This window comes from Panicum virgatum, chromosome 9K (assembly GCF_016808335.1).
Source record: "Panicum virgatum strain AP13 chromosome 9K, P.virgatum_v5, whole genome shotgun sequence".
Taxonomy (NCBI): Eukaryota; Viridiplantae; Streptophyta; class Magnoliopsida; order Poales; family Poaceae; genus Panicum; species Panicum virgatum.
The window spans coordinates 15,529,666-15,551,092 of record NC_053144.1 but is presented as its reverse complement, the minus strand read 5'-3'; the positions used below and the strand labels follow the sequence as shown (position 1 = coordinate 15,551,092).

At 44.6% G+C, this 21,427-nt stretch overlaps 1 protein-coding gene across 1 annotated transcript; it reads right to left on the bottom strand.

Annotated features, from left to right (window-relative positions):
- Positions 1-15,092: 15,092 nt before the first annotated feature.
- Positions 15,093-21,316, bottom strand: LOC120650358 (transcription factor bHLH84-like). The gene is made up of 5 exons (XM_039927473.1): positions 16,455-21,316; positions 16,111-16,335; positions 15,957-16,022; positions 15,796-15,861; positions 15,093-15,699 (listed from the first exon to the last, which is right to left on the bottom strand). The coding sequence occupies exons 1-5, from the start codon at positions 16,956-16,958 to the stop codon at positions 15,589-15,591; spliced, it is 972 nt and encodes a 323-aa protein (XP_039783407.1). The 5' UTR covers positions 16,959-21,316; the 3' UTR covers positions 15,093-15,588.
- Between the last annotated feature and the right edge of the window lie 111 nt (positions 21,317-21,427).

Here is a 21,427-nt window from a genome sequence, read left to right as displayed (position 1 = left end):
AAGAAACTTGGAAAGAAAAAGAGCCATGACAAGAAGACCAAGCTCTTCCCAAAGAAAAAGGGCAACACCAAGAGAAGCTTCTTGGTAGAAAAATAAGAATGGGTGACCGATGTCTCATCAAGCAAAGAGTCAAGCGATGATGAAGAAGATATCGTCACCATCACCCTCACAAATGAAGAACCATCGCTACCTCCACCTCCAATGTGCCTCATGGCCAAAGGTAACTCTAAGGTATGTGAGAGTGAAGATGATAGTGATGATGAGCTTAACCCTAATGAGTTTGCTAACCTCATTAATGAGTATACATCCGTTGTCAAGAGGGAAAAGGGCAAAGTCAAGGTTCTTGAAAGCACTCATGCCAAGTTAGAGCTTGCCCACTCCGATTTGCTTGGCAAGTACAATGACTTGCTCAAAAAGCACAATGAGTCACTTGTACTTGCTAAGCAAGTTGAAGAGAGCCACAAAAGACTTAAACAAGAGCATAGGGAGTTAGCTCACAAGTATCAAGAACTTGAATTTGCCTATGAAGCCATTGACTCAAGTCTTGAGAACTCTACCAATGAAAATTTGGTAAAAGTCAATGCTTCTACTTCATGTGATGACCTACTCATCAATGAAAATGCTACTAATGCTTTGCCCGAGCTTGCACCTTGTAGGGAAAAGGAATTGATGGATCAAGTGGCAAGCCTCAAGAGTAGTGTGGAGAAGCTCTCAAGAGGAGAATACATCCACAAGGAGATTCTCTTCAACAATGCCCGTGACTATGGCAAGAGAGGTCTTGGTTCATTTCCGGAGCCAAACATAGCTACTACTCCTTCTCCGGAGATCAAGACTAGCTTCATCAAGGAAGTTGGTTCATATTGCCAACATTGCCAAGTCACCGGGCACCACACTAGGGAGTGCACTTTACCATCACGTCCTCTTTCTAATTTACCCAAGAATTACTCATCAATGTTTCAAAATAACCATTTTCTCTTGAGTAAAGTGAAGGGCAAGGTGAAGGCTAAATTCATTGGCAAACTCACTAAGGATTCAAAGAAGAAGCTCCCCAAGCAACTTTGGGTTCCCAAAAGTCTTGTCACACATGTGCAAGGCCCAAAGCTTGCTTGGGTTCCAAAAACTCAACAATGATTCTCATGTGTGTAGGTGAACTACAAAGCCGGTGGAAAACATTGGGTACTTGATAGCGGTTGCTCCCAACACATGACCGGCAATGATAGCATGTTCACCTCTCTTGAAGACCCCGACGATCATGAACATGTCACCTATGGTGATAACTCAAGGGAAAAAGTTTTAAGTTTGGGTAGAATAGCAATCTCCAAAGATTTATCTATTTCAAATGTCTTGTTTATAGAATCTCTTAGTTTTAATCTTATTTCTATTGCTCAATTATGTGATCTTGGACTAACGTGTACCTTTGACAAGAATGGTGTTGTAGTAACTCATGAAGAAGACAAGTCATTGGTATTCATGGGGTTTAGGCATGGCAATATTTATTTGGTGGATTTCTCTTCAAAGCAAACCAGCTCCATGACATGCCTCTTCACCAAGTCGTCTCTTGGGTGGCTTTGGCATAGAAGAATTGCTCATATCGGCATGAGCAACCTCAAGAAAGCCCACAAGAGAGGGATGATCACTGGCTTGAAGGATGTCACTTTTGACAAGAACAAGTTATGCAAAGCATGCCAAGCCGGGAAGCAAGTTGCATCACATCATCCCATCAAGACGATGTTGTCTACCTCCAAGCCGCTCGAGCTACTACACATGGATCTCTTTGGTCCAACTACATACAAGAGCATTGGTGGTAACCTCTATTGCCTAGTAATCGTTGATGATTTTTCACGTTATACTTGGGTCATGTTTCTAGGCGATAAGGGTGAAACTCCGGAAATCTTCAAGACATTTGCAAGAAGAGCTCAAAGGGAGTACAACTCCCCAATAGTGAAGATCCGGAGTGACAACGGCACCGAGTTCAAGAATATGAAGATTGAAGAATGGTGCGATGAAGAGGGCATCAAGCATGAGTTCTCCGCCATCTACACGTCTCAACAAAATGGAGTTGTGGAAAGAAAGAACAAGACACTCATCACCCTAGCAAGAGCAATGTTGGATGATTATGGCACGTCCGAGAAGTTTTGGGCGGAAGCAATCAACACGGCGTGTCATGGATCCAACCGAGTGTATCCTCACCGACTCCTCAAGAAAACTCCATATGAGCTCATCACCGGGAAGAAACCAAATATATCCTACTTTCGAGTCTTTGGTTGCAAATGCTTCATTTATAAGAAGAAAAGGCTCGGTAAATTTGAAAGTAGATGTGATGAAGGTTTCTTTCTTGGTTATGCATCAAACTCTAAAGCATATAGAGTATTCCATCAAACCTCCGGGTTAGTTGAAGAAACATGTGATGTGGAGTTTGATGAAACTAATGGCTCCCAAGAGGAGGTTGTTGGCTATGACAATGTAGGTGATGAGGAAATTGAAGAAGCTTTGAAGAAGATGTCCATTGGGGATATCAAGCCGGAAGAGGTGCATGAAGGCAATGATCAAGGGGGAGGACCTTCCTCATCTACACCAAGCATCTCTACGGCACCCCAAGTGGATGAAGATCAAGACAAAGATGATCCACAACCTCAAGAAAATGTGCCAATGCCAACACCCCAAGTCCAAAAACAAGAAAAGCAAAGTGTTCCACCACAAGCACAAGTCACCCATGATCCACCCCAACAAGCATCCACGCAAGTACCGCTAGTGAAGCATGGTCGCATCTCCAAGGATCATCCAATTAGACAAATCATTAGTAGTCCTTCCAAGGGAGTAAGAACTCGCTCTAAGCATGCTTCATTTTGCGAATATTACTCGTTTGTCTCTTGTTTTGAACCCACTAGCATAGAGGAAGCACTTGAGGACTCGGATTGGGTGATAGCCATGCAAGAAGAATTGAACAACTTCACCCGCAATGAAGTTTGGGTCCTCGAAGCTCCTCCGAAAGACAAGAACATCATCGGCACCAAGTGGGTCTTTCGAAACAAGCAAGATGAACATGGGGTGGTGATACGCAACAAAGCAAGACTTGTGGCAAAAGGGTTTTCTCAAGTTGAAGGTTTGGATTTTGGTGAAGCTTTTGCTCCGGTCGCAAGACTTGAAGCTATCCGCATCCTTTTTGCTTACTCTTCACATCATAACATCAAGTTATATCAAATGGATGTGAAAAGTGCTTTCTTAAATGGCGTTATTAACGAACTTGTTTATGTTGATCAACCTCCCGGGTTTGAAGATCCGAGGAATCCTAACCATGTTTATAGGTTGCACAAGGCACTCTATGGGCTCAAACAAGCTCCAAGGGCTTGGTATGAGAGGCTTCGTGACTTCCTAATCATGCAAGGCTTCAAGATCGGGAGGGTGGACACCACATTGTTCACAAAAGACGTCAACGGGGATCTTTTCATTTGTCAAATTTATGTTGACGATATTATTTTTGGCTCAACTAATGATTCACTAAGCCATGAGTTTGCTACCATGATGTCTAGCGAATTCGAGATGTCTATGATTGGCGAATTGACCTTCTTCCTTGGTTTTCAAGTCAAACAAATGAAGGAAGGGACATTCATCCATCAAGAAAAGTATACTAAAGATATCTTGAAGAAGTTCAAGATGGATGAGTGCAAGCCAATCAAGACACCCATTACAACCAATGGGCATCTCGACTTGGATGTGGACGGTAAACCGGTTGATCAATCCCTCTATCGTTCTATGATAGGGTCTTTGCTTTACCTTACCGCATCTAGGCCCGATATAATGTTTAGTGTGTGCTTGTGTGCCCGCTTTCAAGCTAACCCAAAGGAATCACACCTCTCGGCTGTGAATAGGATCCTTCGGTATCTCAAGCACACCCCTAGCATAGGATTGTGGTACCCTAAAGGCGCTAGTTTAGATCTCTTGGGATACTCGGATTCGGATTTTGCCGGAAGTCGTGTGGATCGCAAGAGTACCTCCGGGGGTTGCCACTTGCTTGGGCGTTCTCTAGTTTCTTGGTCGAGTAAGAAGCAAAATTCCGTGGCTTTGTCCACCGTGGAAGCGGAATATATAGAGGACGGTGCATGTTGTGACCAAATCCTATATATGAAGCAAACCCTTTTGGACTTTGGTGTGAAACTAGATAGGATCACACTCCTTTGTGACAATGAAAGTGCCGTAAAAATTGCCAAGAATCCGGTTCAACACTCTCGCACAAAGCACATTGATATTCACCATCACTTCTTGCGTGATCACGAAGCCAAAGGAGACATATCTCTTCAAGGTGTGAGATCCGAGGAGCAATTGGCAGATATTTTCACAAAACCTTTAGACGAGAATACTTTTGTTAGGCTAAGGAATGAGCTTAATGTGTTAGATGCGGCAAACATCATATAAGTTGCCATGTCATATAGAAAAATGCATACATATAGGACACTTGTCTAACCATGGTAAGATAGTGATGAGCAAGGGTTTAGCTAGAGGTGGTGGTCCACTTGTTTTTCCTCTAGGCTTGTAGAAAGGCTCATCATGAAGAAGCTTCCCGTGGGTTCAAACTTGACAAGTAGATCTTAAATTCTTGATATGCATTCCTTGTCATATAGATGTGCACTTCATGTTTATTCTTTCTTTCGCATGTGGTTGTAGTTTGCACCATCATTGCATGCGTAAGGGTCACAAAGGAGATCACTTGATGAAAATGAGACTTGTTTCATATACAAGATCTTAATTCATGAAAAGTGAAAAGGGCAAAGTGTTAGGTGCGTTATTGCCTAGTGAGCAATGTCATGATGAGTTTGAAGCTTTCTATCTTCAATATTCCTATGACATGGCTCATACATTTTTTTTGGTGCTTTGTCTCGCTTTGCGGCTTTTCCTTATATTCAAAAAGAAAAATATTTAAGCTAGTGTGCTATCCTAAGTATTTTGAGGGGTAAAGTCGCCTATTCAAGTCCATTAACTTGAGTTTAGTTGAATTTTTATAAGTTTTGGACTTAGCATAGAAGAGTGAGTTGAGTGAAGGGCTTTTGGGTTCACCGATTAAACCGACGTTCAATGGATCTATACCCATCGGTTTAACCGGCTTTACTAAGTTTCAGCCTCAGCTTAGTCAAACCAGGCATTCAACTGGCGTATACAAATTTCGGAGCATCGGATCAACCGGTGAACGTAACACAGATCTGACCTGTCAATCAACCGGTGTTAGCAGCGTTTAACCGGTGAGTTCAAAATGCAATACGTCGGATCAATCGGCGATCAGATGAATTTTTGCTGGAGTCTCGGGTCAACTAAACCGACGCAATCAACCGGCGTTCAAACCCTATGCGTCGGATCGACCGGTGTTAAAGAAAATCGCGGGGCCCACCTGTCATATTTGTGTCTTTAGGGATGGCAACGGGTACGAAATATCCGCGTACCCGCGGATACCAAACCCGACGGGCGCGGATTCGGGTTTGAGTTTGTGCCCGCGGGTACGGGCGCGGGTACAACTCTAAACCCAACGGATATCTTCAAACGGGTTTGAAAAATTGATACCCGAATCCGCAAACCCGCAAACCCGCAAATAATGACTTTTGTGATGTATTATGTATGAGACTAGTTCATTATTTGCTAAAATTTATTTGTTTCCTTAAATAAATGGTGTTGATGTGTTGATTATTAGGTTATAATTTATTAATATTGAGATATAAAGGTGCATATTAATATTTACATGCTATTAAAATGTGCTTGTGTGCTTGATTTTCTAAAACTTGCGGGTATCCGCGGATAGCGGGTACGGGTATCATTTTCTACCCGTTGCGGGTTGCGGGCGCTGTAAGCATCTAGGCCCTCAAGGTATGTTTCGGTGATTAATGACAACCATTATTGTGACTAATGAGTTTGTGCAGCTTAATAGATCATTATCGCTCATTTGGTCATATGTCAAAAGAGGCCCCTCAATTTCATTATTCAAAAAGGCGATCTCGGTATTCAAATCAATTATATGGCAAGACTAAGGATCTTTCTAGTCCTAAGTGTCATAAGGTTGAGAAGGACACTTAGGTTAGTATAGATTTTATAGTTTTGTAGTGATCGCACTATTAAGAGGGGTTAAGGCTAAGTAACTTGAGCATGGACATGGTCATTTGAAAATGGATGCACACAATGGTCACTCAGGTTTCTAGAAGTTCAAATAAGTGGTTCTCAACTTATAATCTCAAGAATATTTGGATTTCATTCAAGACTCAAATCAGAAAAGGCAAAATCAGAAAAAGTCTTTAACACCGGTTTAACCGACGACGTCTATTTTCTATACGTCGGTTAAACGAAGTCAGCAGAGTCTGGACAAGTCAATACACCGGTTAAACCGATGTGTTTGAATTTAACGTCGGTGTATTAGTCCAGAGTTGGTTTTTCCAGGGTATTTCAAGTTCTATACACCGGTTAAACCGACGATGTTTGAAATAGGACGTCGGTGCAATTGACCAGTGAGATGGTTTTTCCAAGGACTTCAGAAGTTGTACTCACCGGTTAAACCGACGATAGGTTTGAGTTAACGTCGGTGCAGTTGTCCAGAGACTTGGTTTTTCAGTTGATCAGTGGACAACTACACTCACCGGTTAAACCGATGATACGTCGGTTAATCTGCCCAAGTTGTAACGGCTAGTTTTCAGAAGGGGCAGTTTACATTCATCGGTTAAACTGACGATGACTATTGGAGGTACGTCGGATTAACCGGCGCTACGCAGTTTTCTGGCAGCTTTTCTCCAACGGCTCTATTCGTGTGAGCTGCCTATATATACCCCTCCAATGGGTCATTTTGCCACTCTTGACACCAGGCAACATCCATACACTCAATACTATAGTCAAGAGCCACCTTGAGCTTCATCTTTCACATACTTGTTCATTCAATCAATCAAGAAGCAAGATTAAGGACTTGAGTAGAGAGAAGCTTATGTGCATCCGTTCTTGGTGATCGGTTCTTGCTCAAGTGAAGGCCTTAGCTTGTTACTCTTGGTGATTGGCATCACCTAGGCGATCTTGGTGATCGAGGTGTTTCTCGCGGAGCTTGCCAAGGATTGTGGGAGCCCGGAGAAGAAGATTGTACGTGGCTTGATCTCCACCACGCCGGGATGGTGAACGGAGACTCTTAGTGAGCGCCCTCGTCTCGGTGACTTGGGAGGTGACAAGACTCTTTGTGAGTGTCACGACGTGGATTAGGGGTGTGTGCCAACACATCGATACCACGGGAAAAAATCCGGTTGTCTCTTGTCCACTCTCTTTATTCAAGCATTTTCTTTCATGCAATTTATTCATGAGCTTGACTTAGAGATCATAACTTAGCTCTACCTTGCTAGGCTTTACTTCTCTTTTTTTCTCTCTTAGCTTGTGTAAGTAGCTTAGTTATCCGGTTGGTGAATTGGTGCCTTACTAGCATTGTATAGGTTAAGGTTGCTTTACTTTGTTTTAGAAATTGAAAAAGGCCCAATTCACCCCCCTCTTGGTCCATCGATCCTTGCAGGCGCGGGCGCGGGCACGGATTTTAGCACGTGGGTACGGGTTTATGAAGTTGATATCCGCGTGGATTTTACCCGTTGCCATCTTTATGTGTCTTGCCCGCGGACGCCTGCCTCTCTCCTCTTGTTTTTCCCGACTCCAGCCGCCGTCGCTCGATCCGTCACGCCACCGCGCCTCCGCTCACCCACGCTCACACTGCCGCTCGCCTGCACGCCACCAGCCCGAGCCACCGCCGCCGCGCGCCATACTCGCCGCCGCGCATCCACTGCAGCGCCACCTGCGCCGCCCACCTGCGCCGCCCGCACGCGCCTCCGCCGCCCAGAGCCGCCGTGCTACTCCGCGCCGCATCACTGCCACATGCTCCGCGCCATCCACGCAGTAGCACCCCCACGCCGCAGCCACAGCGCCTTCTCACCAAGCGCTCGCTAAGTGTTCGACAAATTACCTAATCGAGATGGGTCGCGAGAAGAGGAAGGGAAAGGAGGTGGTTGTTGAGAAGCCCGTCCGCAAGCGGACTCGCGCAGAGAGGGAGGTCGAGAGGGCCGAGATGGTGGCCAAGGCCGCCGAGGAGCAGGCGTCAGGCCGTGCTCGCCCGTTCGCGATCAGAGATCCGCCAGCCAGGGGCAGGGGCAGAGGCCGAGGTATGGGCCGAGTCAGAGGTGCCAGGGCCACCAGAGCCACAACCGAGGCAGCAGCAGAGACATATCACTCAGATTCAGCTGCAGAGTCAGATGCAGATTCAGAGGCAGAGCAGTCTGAGTAGTCACAGGGGCAGGGCACACAGGAGTCTCCGACTCTACGACGTTCTGGCCGCACTCGGCAGATGTCCCCAGCAGGAGCAGGAGAGTCTTCACCAGCGACCGAGCGTCGCACTGGACCGAGGACGCGAGGAGGTCACCAGCCACAGGAGCCTCGCAGGTCCGCAGCAGCTCGTAGAGCCGAGGCCCTAGAAGCCGAGCGCGCAGTGTTCCGTATGGACACTGTTGTGCGTCTGGAGCCAGGTGTGCTGCTCCAGAACTTGACCAAGGCCAATGCGGCGAAGGTCAAGAGGCTCAGGTGGAGTGTCGGGGAGGAGGACTGGTTCCCCGTGACCCGTGACAGTAGGGTCGACCGTAGGTTCTGGACGCTTCTTCAGGCCAATTTCTACGAGACCTACCAGAGGCGGGGCCACAGGATCTTCTCACACAGAGTGCTTGACTGGGTGTCACTGAGGACAGCTGCAGGGGGAGCAGACATCAGAGAGCATTTTGCTCACTTCAGAGGTCTGCCCAGGTTACTCCAGATAGAGCAGAACAAATATATCGAGGACTGGATCAGAGTTTTCTATGCCACAGCCTGGATAGCTCCCGAGCGTAGAGCCGTACACTTTGTTTTTGGAGGACAGGTCTTTGGGCTGTCGAGAGCGACGTTAGCAGGGATTCTTGGAGTTGACTTGGTCGACGTCTCCCTACACGAGATGGTATACGGATATGCTGATCCACCGCGCAGAGCCATGATTGGCGGGATTGCACCTTCTCACGAGGCGATCTCTCAGTGCTTCCGCCAGCCGTTCCCAGCTTCGTACGCCATAGTCCCCAGCCTGCTGACCCCAGAGGCGTACGCTGTTCACATGGCCCTCCGGAGGACTTTGCTACCGAGGAGTGGCTACCCAGAGGGGTTTACTGGCCTGCAGCAGCTGCTACTACTTCACATCCTCACTCACGAGCCGTTTGATATAGTTGACTTCATTTTGGCCGAGATCGAGGATGTTATCACTGACGGGATGGGGGTCGTGAGGCAGTTTCCGTATGCTCACTGGATCAGCTATATCTGTTCTATGATCGTGCCAGCTGAGCCACCCGTCAGTGCAATCTACCGTCAGGACGAGGCTCCCCGGTTCCCAGTTTACCGTCCGACAGCACCACAGGACCGGAGGAGAGGCAGATAGGCAGAGAGAGCTGCCATGGCACAGTTGTCGCCTGAGGCACAGGCCCGAGTGGCACAGGAGGATGAGGCACTGCTAGCTGCCGAGGCCCAGCTTCCCGGAGGAGATGATGAGATACATTGGTCTGAGCTTGAGTCAGACTCCTTCGAGGACGTCGAGTAATTTCCTGCTGCACCCCCAGCTAGTCACGACCACGAGGCAGGGGGGTCTAGAGAGCCAGCTCCAGAGTCACCAGCACCTACCACTGTCATAGAGTCCCAGGTGACTCAGCCGTCTGAGCTCACCTCTCTTCTTCAGCAGCTTGTTACTCAGCAGAGAGAGGATCGGATCGCTCAGGAGGAGGCCAGGAGAGCCCATGAGGCTCAGCTTGCAGCCATACAGAGGGAGGCCGCCATAGAGCGTGCTGCAGCGGAGGAGCGGTTTGTCGGCCTTATTGATCGAGTATCACAGAGGACAGACGCTCAGTTTCAGCAGATGCAGCAGGGCATGATGGCGATGTCCGGGATGATTACTCAGCTGTACACTCACACCGGACTTGCCCTGCAGCAGCCAGGACAGCCAGGCCTTCAGGGTGTTGGAGCACCTCAGCTTGCAGTCACTCCAGCTCCAGCCCCTACTGCAGCTCCAGCTACCTCAGCGACACCGGAGACCACGTTCTCGATGTCCGCACTACTTGGGTCTGCCGGTCGTCCACTCTTCTCACCACTGCCAGCGACTTCACTCTTCCAGGAGTCTCCTTCGGCAGTCCAGTCAGTCGCCCTCCCCGTCGTACCACAGACACTACCTTCAGGGGGAGGAGGAGAGGGTTCTTTACTTCAGCAGTCGACACAGCCGGCAGCTTCAGCACTTACTACTTCAGATGTTGACACATCTTCTACTGAACCGGTTACCACATCTACGGACCCTCTTCCAGGCAGTGCTAGCACGAGAGCCTCGACGACAGCTACACCCCCAGTCAGTTCAGATCCAGCAGGCAGTACTGACCAGCAGCTCCCGTCTGTCACCGAGGGTTCACCGTCTGACGACGACGACGATGACGACCCGGATCGCTTCCTTGCCGTGCCACGACAGCCGGATCAGTAGCTCGCCTTTTTGGTGCTTTGACGCCAAAGGGGGAGAGTGTCAGGGGGAGGGTAGAGTTAGAGAGAGCTCGTAGTTATCAGGACTTTGATGCTTTGTATCACATTTGGTGTTAGTTCATGGATATGTACATTTGACGCTTGAGTTTGCTGTGGTTTGAGACATATCTATGGATTTCGTTTGAGCCGTTGAGCTCTTTGGTCTTTTTTCGAGTTTGCTTGTGTTTATCCTGTTTTTATCTTTCTCGCTCTCTCGTTATTTATGTTTGTGTTGTCATCAATCACCAAAAAGGGGGAGATTGTAAGCATCTAGGCCCTCAAGGTATGTTTCGGTGATTAATGACAACCATTATTGTGACTAATGAGTTGGTGCAACTTAATAGATCATTATCGCTCATTTGGTCATATGTCAAAAGAGGCCCCTCAATTCCATTATTCAAAAAGGCGATCTCGGTATTCAACTCATATATATGTCAAGACTAAGGATCTTCCTAGTCCTAAGTGTCATAAGGTTGAGAAGGACACTTAGGTTAGTATAGATTTTATAGTTTTGTAGTGATCGCACTATTAAGAGGGGTTAAGGCCAAGTAACTTGAGCATGGACATGGTCAATCAAAAATGGATGCACACTATGGTCACTCAGGTTTTTGCATCCAAAAGTTTTTGCATCTAAACAAGACCTAAAAGTCTATGTTTGGTCAACGTCCTGTCTGTGTCACCAACATCCATCCCATTCAGGATTTCAGGGCCGGGCGCCGCCGAGCTCCAATGGCACGGCGACACCCGGGCATCGGCTTGAGACGACAACGAAGCAGGCGAGCAAAGGTGGCGCGCTGGCACTGGAGCAAGTTTTGACTCTGCGGCCACAATCACTAGCTTTTTAAATAACACCGACACCTATTTTTTCCTAGTCCAGTCCCTTTCCAAATAGTACTATTTTACCAGGCACTTCTGAAAAGATATTTTGAAAACCGAACGCCCGCGGCCAGCAGGCCATCCAATGATCCCAATGACGAGCTTGTTAGGCATAATTTGCAATGACAAGGCTCGTTATGAAACAAATTATAGGGTAAGACTTCTTTTCTTTAGCGAGGTCATCATGTATACATATATAGGGGCTAAATGGAACGTTAAGGGGGCACAGTGACTCTACACGAGGCCCATCAAAACCCTAATTTTTGCGAGTCCGATTTGTGCTCGATTCATGCTAGACCATTCAAATTGCACTACATCCGGTCCGAGCTTTGGTCGCCATCTTCAACTCCAGTGAAGTTAGGAATTTTGGGTTTTGCACTTTTGTTATTCGATCTACGTACGGCCCCAATGCTTTAGCAGCAACGGTGAAAGGCTGCTCAAGGGCCTGCACTGCACGTTGGGAGGCTGCGGCCAGGCTTTGCAGTTGACAACGCCTGCACTGAACCAACCTCATGCAACCGCCGACCCCTGTCCGATGGATCGATTAAAGTGGCTGCACTGAACCCCCTTTCCTTGCGTCCATGCTCTTCAGTCTGGGCTTTTAGAAACTCACTAAAGCCCCGTTTAGTTCCCAAAATTTTTCCTACAGTATCCGTCACATCGAACCTTTCGACACATGCATGAAGCATTAAATATAGTTGAAAAAAATAACTAATTATACAATCTAACTGATTTTCACGAGATGAATCTAACAACGCTAATTAATCCATGATTGGATATTAATTGACAAATAACAACAAAGTGCTATAGTGTCAAAACTCAAGCTTTTTCGCGAACTAAACGTGGCCTAATTCCCGCTGCAAACCTGCAACCCACTCGCTAATCCTCAGTCGTGGTTCCCCAGCGTTTGACCGGCCCGGGGGTTGATGACCGGCTGCTGCTGCTGTTGCTGCAAAGCAAACAAAGCAAAGCAAACAAAGCAAAGCAAATTAAGGAGCACCCGTACTGAAACTTGATATGATGAATGAAACACAGCAGTTCGATCATTTCATTCCTTTGAGTATCCGAGAAAAAGAAGAAGAAAAAACAGTTGGGTTGCAATCAGCGCTCGACATTGGTCGTGCTCGTGCAGATGACGAGGTGGCAAGAAGGTCCATCATACCAGCTCGCAGCACCCAATGGCCACCGCTCCCACGTCGCGGGCAGCCATCCGCGAGCGCGAAGAGGCAGGCGGAACCGCACCTGCAGAAAGGAAGGAGGGAAGAAAGAAAATGGCCACTGGCCACTGCGTTGCCTGTGCCCGGTGCCCATCGTCAGGGATACCAGCCAATGGATCGGCGCCGCCTGCGCTCGCTCTGCCATCGCCTTACCGATAACGTAGTAATTAAACGGGTGGCGATAAGGCTAGTTAAACCCCTCTGCGGGGGCGATTAGCAGGGACCACCGCTTCTAAATCTGCTCAATTCTCCCTACTATTTCTGGGGGATGGGGGATGGATCGGAGGAGGAGCTCATCATCAGCTTTTGCCGGAGAGAGAGACTGATGAGAAGGAAGAGAATAATGGCGCCGTGCTAGTCTTTTGTTTGCATCTACGCACGCGCGCGCGCATGTCGCCGGAACGAGCTCGGCGGCGGCAGGCATGTGGGCACGCCGACCACCTAAACAACGGTAGAAAATGGGCGTGGCGGTCGATCGAGCTGCAGCGGACTGACAGAAAGAGCAGGATGAGCTTGTTTCAGGTTAGGCAACGAGTGAGTCGATCTCTGACAGTCTGACATGCACAGGAGTTTCAGGAGTCGCAGCCTCCGTCGCCTACTAAGCTCTGGTATTCGATTGCGATTGAAAAAAAGAAAAAAAAACTGGATCTGCCGAGGCGCGCAGCTTCGTTCCTGTGGACCAAGTTGCAATCACATCATGCAGCCCGGATGGATTCGTCGTCATCCAAAGCCTCATCAAACGGCCTAGTTCCGTCAATACTCGTGGTTTAAGGTCCAGTTTTTTTTCTTTTTTTTCTTCTGGAAGTTCCAATAAAATATTTATTCCATTTTTGTTTTGGAATATTTTCTCTTTTTAAAGGTAAGATTGTATCCAAATTAATAAATTTATTTTTTTTCAACAAAACAATTTGTTCCAATCATAAAAAAAGCTACAGACCAATGGCCTAAGAAGAATTCACGGCACGGCCCAGCTCCCCTGCGCCCTTCTGCCGTTCTGCGATAGATTACTCATCGGTCATTGTCTTGGTTCTTTTCACTTTCGTTTTCTTGTTTCCAAATCCCGGATTAGTTTACTCCGATGAGTTTCGGCCCGGCGCAGATTTGGGCCCTCTACCGTACAAGCCCACGTCTTCATCATTTCGGCCCATCTTTGTGTTCCCATAGGATCTCAAAAAAAAAAGGCGGGTTACGTCCCGATGCATGCATTCTCCCTTTTGAACTTGTCCTCAAAAAACTTCTTCACGGACAGAAGCCGGATAATAAAACCACAAGTTAGATCAGTAACATGATCCACTCAAAAGACAGCTAAATCAAAGCATGAGTTAGTTAACTGAAAATGAGAGCTCAAACAAAGCAGCAGTTAGTCAAGTAATCCGGCGACGCTCTACTGTAACGCAACACAACATCTCCCACCGCCCACAGATGGGAGATAAGCCAATCCAATTTTATCCTCAATCTGTTAGCTCTCAGGATTGGATTGGATCGGATGGTTTATATGTTAGTACTATCTAGATAAGGTGAGTTAGTTGAGACATGATTATACAAACAGATACTGAATTTGAGTCTGTTGAGTTGAGCACCAAACAGATAAACAGACAGATTAGCAACGCCTGCTGATGTCTTGGAGAAAATGACGAGACGCCGCATGGATCGAAAAGAAAGCCTAGGTAGCTGGTGCACGGTGTGTCTGACTACAACACGAGTGTCTTAGCTTAATTCGGCTAGGCTAGTAAAGAAATGGTGGTGTTTTGGACTTTGGAGCAGCCAAGGTGTTCCTACCAATCCCCACCGAATAGTATGGATTAGGGTTCAATTTGTTTTTCAGTCCTCGCCAAACAACCATTGCTGAGGTGTACAATTTCAAGAATGAGAATGGATGGAGTAGCGCACATTTCAACAAGTCCAACTTTCTTGTACTCCGAAACTAACATCCAAGATGCACACAATCCAACTTTCGGAACCCATAGAATAGAATACATAGATATGATCCAACTTTTAAACTTGAAGGGTTGATGCATGCCGTCACTATTGAAGGTGTAATTCTCTTTAAGAAAATACCACTTTGCCAAATTCATTGTTGTAAGAGTAACTTTTATGATAGTCTTTTCAATCTTTCTGTTTAGTTTTGCCCTAAAATAATTATAAAAGAAAACAGTTGCTCAACAGGAAGGCCAGACATTGATGTGCCAATGGTTTTTATCTTTTGTTTTTTCCCCTTTGGGATGATGATGGGCCAATGATTTGAACATAAGGTCAGCAATTGGCTGATATAAAATCATTCCACTAACGTCCAATGACGGAAATAATATGCTCAAGATGTGCCGCGCTTTGTCACGAAAACGGCTCCAAATGGAGTTTCAAAAGAACAGATAATTGCAGCTGCCAAGGCCCAAGGGATGTTGCAAAGGATATGTTTCCTGCAGAATAGTACAAGTGAGCCTTCAGTACCTTGCACGATCTTGCACTGCGTTTCATGCCTCCAAAGTGCCAGCTAGACACAAAATATTTTATTTGATTTTCGTACACTCAGATTGAATGTATACATAAATTTTCTACCAGAGCAAATTTAAAAAAAAACAAAAAAAGGAAAATACGATAGAAAGCAAAGAACGAAACGACAGTCTCCAGATGTGGTTTATCAGATCCGTTGCCCTTTTCTTGTCTTGACAAGTTTGAGGGCCTCTTCCCGGTGTACAGTACTACATCTTTTGCCATATCCTTGTGGGACACAAGCCGCCGGTTCTTCAGTAACTGCAGGCTGGTTACTCAAAAACAACTGAAGAAAGTTTTCGACCTTCATTTTTGTCGAAAGGTTGGATTTCCCAGAATGGCTTATGGATCAGACCGGGAACATGTTAGTGACAAAGAGTTTGTCTTAAGTCTACAAATTCGAATTATATTCTAAGTATAATTTGCGGAAGTTTCTGTAACTTTAAGATTGTTAGAAGTTGTCTATCAGTGCTGAGACCTGAGAGAGGTTCAGATCGATTCCAATGTTCATCCCATTGTATGCAATCGGAGCATACATCCACATTTCATCAGAGCTCAGTAGCTGCAAAGAGTAATTCATAAAAACCAACAGTGATTCAGTAACACATTGACATGGAGCTTTCAAAATGGAACTGAACTGAACTGCAAAAGTTCTCACCTTAATTTGAAGCTGCAGGAACTTCACATACTGCACAGCCTCTTCAAGCATAGTGCTGATATCTACCTACAATACACCACAAATAGCAGTTTGAGATGTCCACCTTCTTGGCTTTCACAGTTAGTATGGATTATGTATACTTTTTTTCCCCAGAAGTTTACCTTGGTTCCATTTGGTACAAGGTTCTGCAATATCCTCAGCCTCTCGTTGATCCTCTCTCTTCTTTTCTGCACACAGACAACAACAGCATAAGCATGGTGGATTTAGTTAAAATTATCATTCTTTAACAGAGAGTCAGAAGATCATCAATAGTACCTTAGCATAGAGGCTTTGGGACTCAGTTGCTGACCGGCGGTCAGCTTGAACCTTGCCATTCAGATTAGCAGCAACAGGAGGTCCTCGAAAAGCATTCGAGTCATTCTCGAATGTGCAGCAACTCGAGCTATGCCCATTCGCAGCAGCAACGCCTCCATCCTGGAGTTCCCGTGGCATGGTCTTCTTCACCCTCTTCGAGTCAGACTTCCTTGCGCATTTCCGACTCTGCATTTTGTACATATCAGCCGATCAGCATCCACATTGCATTTCTTTTAGTCATTTCAAAGAGATGTATTTGCATTTCCATTGTAAGATAATTACAAAACATATAAAAAAATACTCACTCTTGTTGGGGCATCCAGTTTGCCTTGTTCCAGATGCTTTCTCTTGACAGAACCACCAATGGAATCAAGTAGATTCATGCCAGAATCCCCGAGATCCTCACAGCTTGAATCACTACTCCCGTAAAGAGGGTTAAGAATAGTATCCACAAACTGAGCTGCAACTTGTTCCTGGGCCATGTGCAGGTACATTGGTGCAGTGCAGAAGTTGAGATCTAGGGCCTTATTTGAGTTGCTCAAGTAATAGCCGCCATACTCAGATGGCACAACAAAAGTGGGACTACCAGAACTATCGCTATTAGTGGAGCTATATGTACTAGAACTAGCATTGCAATGGGAGTAGAATGCACTGGAAGCTTGAATAGACCATGGCAACTCTTGGTCACCTTCCTCACAATTGGAGGGGAAGGTACCAAGTAGCTGCTCCATTATCTCCGACTCCTCGGCTTGCGATGGCATCCCGACCACGCTCCAGCCTGCCTCTGCAATCACTCCTCCAGACTCCATTGTTATCTAGAAAGGATGTGAAAGATAGTAGAAGTGATATGAGGCCTGTGCTGTTAGACGTGCTTGGTGAAGAATGCAGGCTGTGAGGGGTGTATTTATACTGAAGACAAGGTTGAAGAAACCGACAAGAGTTGCAGAAGTTTGAAACGTAATCATTATTAAAGAAATGGATCCCCACGGCTGGGGATGAACTGTGGTGATAGCGGCCGCTCCAGGTGTTGTCTGGAACTCTGGATGTTATGTGCATTATAAGGTTAGAAAATGTCAACTGATAGCTGGTAGGAATGACAGTGACTTATCCAAGATCACAATTGGTCGGTCAAGCTCAAGCCAATCGGAGGTCGGAGTGGCCGGTGTCTGAAGGCTGGTTTCAATGATTGCAGAGATATCTCCCTCAGCATTCATGCATTATGGAAATAACAAACAAGTATGATGTTCAAAACCAGGACAAGCATGCGTTTATCCTTAGAAATAATGCAGTATGGGGCGCTACGAGATTGTATGGAATGTTATTGGAAAGAAATAATCTAATAAAATAAGAGACACAGATAGAGGCTTGCACGAACATGGTGGATGGAATCTGAAGTCTTAATGTCCTTGAGAACTCAAAAAGGATTGGCCAGTGCATCAGCAATTCATGTTGTATCTTCTAGGGCAATGTACAGCTTTTCATCTACCCACAGTTCCAATCGTTTTATAAAAGGCTATTTTTTCGGGAATTTTAGACCAAGCTTGTGTTTCCTGTACTGTAATATTAGGGCGCTGTGGCATACAACTAGCTAGATATTCATACCAATAACTTCCACCCATTTCCTCAAAAGAAACAATAATAATAACTTCCACCCACAGGCCCTTTGCAGCTCTTACTATTTGTTAAACTTTTAGAGCTTATAATATCTGCATCAAATTTACAGCCATTTTGCACACAAAAATTGCACCAAACCATAGATGTTTTTCTGATCTATTTTTATGGAACACCACCACAGGTGCTAAAACCATTGCAATAGAAGATGTAAACATGCTACACAGTAAGAAAATCTATTCTCATATGCCATAGTCATGACTGGATTATACAACAACTAGCTATTTGTGAAGTGGTAACAATTCAGGTAATATTGTCAGAGACTTGCCGTAGCATCAGTTTTCCAAATTATGACACGTCTTCAGATTCACAGAGCATGTGCAACCAAACTGAATCTGCAGTGTACATATTGTAATGACCCAACAGACCTATGTCATTGGGATAGTTGCACAGTCTAGGGGTTAGCACCTAGCAGTATTTTTAAGAAACAATGAGTTGTAGTTCTGTACTGTCCTTTTGCCTCCCAAAAGGTTCTTTATTCTTCTTGCCTCTCCATTCCAAGAAGAGGATCAAGGGGGGAATAAACTATATAGCTAAAATGCTGGCAAGGAAAAAAATGAACTTAAGGAAACAATGTTGCTTGTTTAAAGCCCCTTACAATTCCAGCTGTATGAAAGATTATAGCACCTTCAAACGTCATAATATAGCAATCTTGTCCACTGAAGCAAATAAACAAAGGACACAGATGATACCCGAAAAGGAAAATGAACAATTCATGTATCTTTCAGCTTCCTGAAGGGCGAGGTTTTGCATCATGGAGAAGCCAAATTGCATCAGATTAATCCAAGAGGAGCTTAAAATATACTTGAAGGGACAAAATCTTAGCTAATCATGTATGGAGAAATGGCCCTGCTGCTGTCCTATTAAGATTAAGAGTAGGACCAGTTATTTCTGTTGATGAGAAAGGTTTCTAATCAAAGCTATCCAAAAGTTTGCCAGTTGAGTTCAGTTATGGTTTTTTGGAAACAAAAAAAAAGAGTAGTTTCTCATTTCTGTTATTTTGGATTTTGAAAAAGTCCTTCTCATTTACAATTTTCAGAAGAGACATAAATACAGCTTCACAAGGCGCCACCATCTTATTCAGTTTATGATACATTTTACATGTCACATTCTTTTTGTTCATTTACCAACAGTGCCGAAGGAGGGCGCTTAGGAGCAAATCAAATTCGCTGTGACTGCAAGAGACAAAAATTTAATAGGCACAAGTGGCCATAACATGTTTTTGAACTGGGAGTTATGGCAATGTACAGGACAATGTTTGCTATTTTGTTTTCCATCTTTCCCTTGCTCTGAACTTGTGCTTTCAAAATAAAGCAGAGATGGGACCCTTTTCTAACAAAAAGAGAGAAAACCTGTCTTTTCCTTAATAATAATATGCTGAAGTCCAAAACATCAAACAATAATAATAGAGGGAGTTCGTCACCGTATCTTGTATTCTTGCGGTCCCTTTATACTATAACATTGTGAAAATGATGTCAGTTTCAACAAAAGTAAAAGGTAATAGTATGTCCAATTTCCTATTACCTTTTTATTGATTTGCTTCAACACTTCCAACTTCCAATGAAATAGCAGACTCAATTATCAAAACTGTTTGATGAATATGATCATCATTAGAATAAATTAACTATTTGTGTTACCAGCTTTCTAGTTGATTAGGATGAGTTTCATGCAGCAGCATCCAAGGCTTTCGACACATGGAGAGATTAACTAAAAAAAAATTAATAACTATACAAACAAAATGGCAATGATCTGTGAAGAATAGCTCTTCATACGTGTGTGCTGCACTAAACAAGGAAGTTTGCCACATAGTTGCTCAACAGTATTCATTGCTGATGTCTGCATGGCAACACTGCTATAGAGAAGTTAACCAGTGCAGCAAGCTACCTAGAATCGATGACAATGATAAATTAATAACAAGGTTTTCTCATGGTCTAGGAAGATTCTGCTAGGCTTTCCTCCTGCTGCAGGTTAAATTCATCTACTTAGATCCCTTGGATGGTCCAAACACTATCAATAATAAATTGAAAATAGTTGCATTGTTTTTCTTTCCCTCGAAAACCGAGGAAAACAACTGAAGTTGAGAACGTACCCTTGATAAACTTGCCGATTGTCTGTTGCAGTTAGATGATAAGAATACATGCTCTGCATAATGGATCTGTAGTAGATGCATTGCATCTGGAGTTTGGCACTTCAATCCATCAGAACCACATCTCGGCAAAAATCTCTATGGAGCAATAAGTAGCAAGATGGATGGCCACAAAAAGAATTGAATTTACAAACTATTATGAAGATGGATGATAACCATAGCCAAGAAGAGAGGCTAACCGAACTATTGGAGTCTGACTGCAACTTAAAATGATAGGCTTTCTCTTTTAAGGGCATGTTAGGATGCCCGCCACATATTGCCACGCCTAAGTTGTGGCGCTGCCGAAGCCGCGGCGTCAAAATCAACTGGAAACTGCTGTGGCTGCCGCAGGTTAAGCACCAACCAAACAAATCGTCAAGAAGCTGTGGCGCCACAGTTTGGCGTGGTGAGCAGTGGCGGCAACCAAACATCCCCTAAATTTGTCCCGGAAGTACTCTACCATTTTTATGAATTTAAGGATAGCATTAGAGGTATGTACACACTTTAAGTTCTGTAATGGTCGACTTACAGAACAATGCCATTTGCTCTCAAAAAGAATTATGCTATCACCAACTAATAAGATTTTTTTGGAAACTTCACCATCCCAGTGCGCATTTACAGTTGAGCACTATCTAAAATACCCCTAAAATAAGATGAGTAGAAATAGCCAGAATCTAATCATAGTTAACAAATCATATGCATCAGTTAAAACAAGAAGTCAAATAAACCAAAAAAAAAACAAGCCTTCGAAAACTACCTATTGAACAAAAAGTAAGACTATAAACAACTTAAGGTCAAAGTCTGAAAACAGATACATTATTGCACTAACATATATAAGTCAATTGCTTTTTTCAAGTCAAACAGCATAACAGCATCTTTGATCAGCACAATCAACTGATTTTAATTTAAAAAAACCGCTAGATGCATTCTTCAACTAGATTCAATACTAACTTCTTTAAAACAAAGAGTTTATGAAGAGCCAGTTGTAAGAGCAGTACCACAGGGCCACAAATGATCTTCGAGACAGAATACAAAAAAATGTTCTATTATAAGGCTGCAAATCTACCTGTGCTTAAAATGTAGACTGTTTATAGCTGCCTATTGGTATGGAGCACTAACTAACCATAGTGAAATGGGCATCTTGGGCGTCTAATATAGCTATGCAAGTGCCACTTATTAATGTTTGGTCAGGAGGTCAGGAAATGTGTTTACGAATGTCTGACAATACCTGATTCAAACCTCAACAGCACTTGGAATTGTAAGTATCACAATTTTTCAAGACGATGAAAGCAAACAAAAATGAGTGTCTATAACAATTTAACCAAAACCCTACGAATTAAATTTAGTTTTTTAGTCCATTATGGATGCACACCTGCTGATACATTCTCCAAAATACACATATCATGTTGTAGAGGATGGCACCAGAGCAATAGTAGTCTAGAAGGCTTATTATGGTAGTCTACAAATGAAAAAATATGCCAG

Coding starts and splice junctions, on each gene's coding strand:
- LOC120650358 (XM_039927473.1), bottom strand. CDS start 16,958: ATGGAGTCTGGAGGAGTGATTGCAGAGGCAGGCTGGAGCGTGGTCGGG. Junction 16,336..16,454: donor AACTGGATGCCCCAACAAGA/GTGAGTATTTTT, acceptor TACAAAATGCAG/AGTCGGAAATGCGCAAGGAA. Junction 15,862..15,956: donor TTGTACCAAATGGAACCAAG/GTAAACTTCTGG, acceptor GGTGTATTGTAG/GTAGATATCAGCACTATGCT.